The sequence below is a fragment of the Trypanosoma grayi genome (genome assembly GCF_000691245.1).
Source record: "Trypanosoma grayi strain ANR4 Tgr_2197_V1, whole genome shotgun sequence".
Classification (NCBI taxonomy): domain Eukaryota; phylum Euglenozoa; class Kinetoplastea; order Trypanosomatida; family Trypanosomatidae; genus Trypanosoma; species Trypanosoma grayi.
Genome location: NW_008827815.1, coordinates 1 through 1,130, shown reverse-complemented (window position 1 = coordinate 1,130; position 1,130 = coordinate 1). Strand labels below are relative to the sequence as shown.

The window sequence follows — 1,130 nt, the reverse complement described above, 5'->3', positions numbered from 1 at the left end:
TCACCAGGGCTCTGAGTTGGTGCTGGCCGCCGCTCTGGGCGTGCTCGCCTATTATGTGCCGCTGTGCATCGTAAGAAGGCAGCGCAGCGCCAGAGGAATGATGCTGCTCGGACCCACTGCCCAGGCTGTTGCTGCCGGTTTGATACTGTTCTCGTGTTTCGGGATGGTGGAGCCGCACTTTTCAAGCATGGCTCGCATTGGGGTGCCGTCGCCCAATGTGTTGTACTTCCTTGGCGGCGCTGCCGCCGGTGGCGGGCTTTTTGTTCAGGTGCATCATTTTTTCGGCGACACCCACGCGAATGCCGCAACCACCGCCATGCTCGCACACGGCGTGGCTGAGGGGGCTGCGTTGGGACTGCTCTCGAGTAGCCCGGACTTTTATGCCATCTTTCGTTCCCAGGTGTTTCACGGAGTGCCGGACGGGATGCTCTTGGCGATGGTTTCCGTGGAGCGCTCGGGTCTGGCGCGGGCGTTGCTCTCCGCGGTTTTGGCGCGTTCTGGGCAGGCGGTCGCGTTCTACGCCACAGCTGTTTACGCGCCACCCGTCTCGAAGGAGGTGCTGTGGGCCGGCGAGGGCGTGGCGCTTGGATCGCTGGTGGCTATGGCGTGGGAGGAGTTGGTTGTGCCAGCTGTCGGTGGTCTTGGAAGGAAAAAGGCGGCTGCCCTCATATCGGTGACTGCCTCGGCGTGCTTCTTTTTATTCAAGTAGACGCGGGCGCCTTTTTAACGAGGGCACCTAGATACCGGAGGCGAGAAGTAAAAGACATGGTGGCAAAAATGTTAAAATGAAACGAGAAAAAAAAATTCCGTCGTTCCAGCATCGCCGCCCCCCATGCGGGAAAAGGGGAACGCCAACAGACCGGTTTCTTGATTTTTTTTGCCCTTTACTTTTATAACCCTCAAGCCGCCCATCCTTTTTTCCCCTGCAGAGGTGGGGGGCCGGGGGCGAGAAAGCAGGAAAAGCACGATGACCGGCCGCGCCCCCCCATTCAGGAGCCAGCGTTTGCTGCCGCGCGTTTGCCGGAGGCGGGGTGGGGGGCGAAGGCCGAGAGCCAGCACAGTTCGCTTCTTGTGAGGGTCCCTGCGGCGCCCGGCTTGCAGCACCGCGCGCCCCCGGGGCCAGCCGCGCT

General features: G+C 61.4%; 1 protein-coding gene across 1 annotated transcript; it reads left to right on the top strand.

Annotated features, from left to right (window-relative positions):
- Positions 1 to 163: 163 nt before the first annotated feature.
- On the top strand, positions 164 to 709 carry DQ04_21971000 (hypothetical protein; the record flags this gene model as incomplete). The annotated part of the gene is made up of 1 exon (XM_009318054.1): positions 164 to 709. The coding sequence occupies one exon, from the start codon at positions 164 to 166 to the stop codon at positions 707 to 709; it is 546 nt and encodes a 181-aa protein (XP_009316329.1).
- Positions 710 to 1,130: the final 421 nt, after the last annotated feature.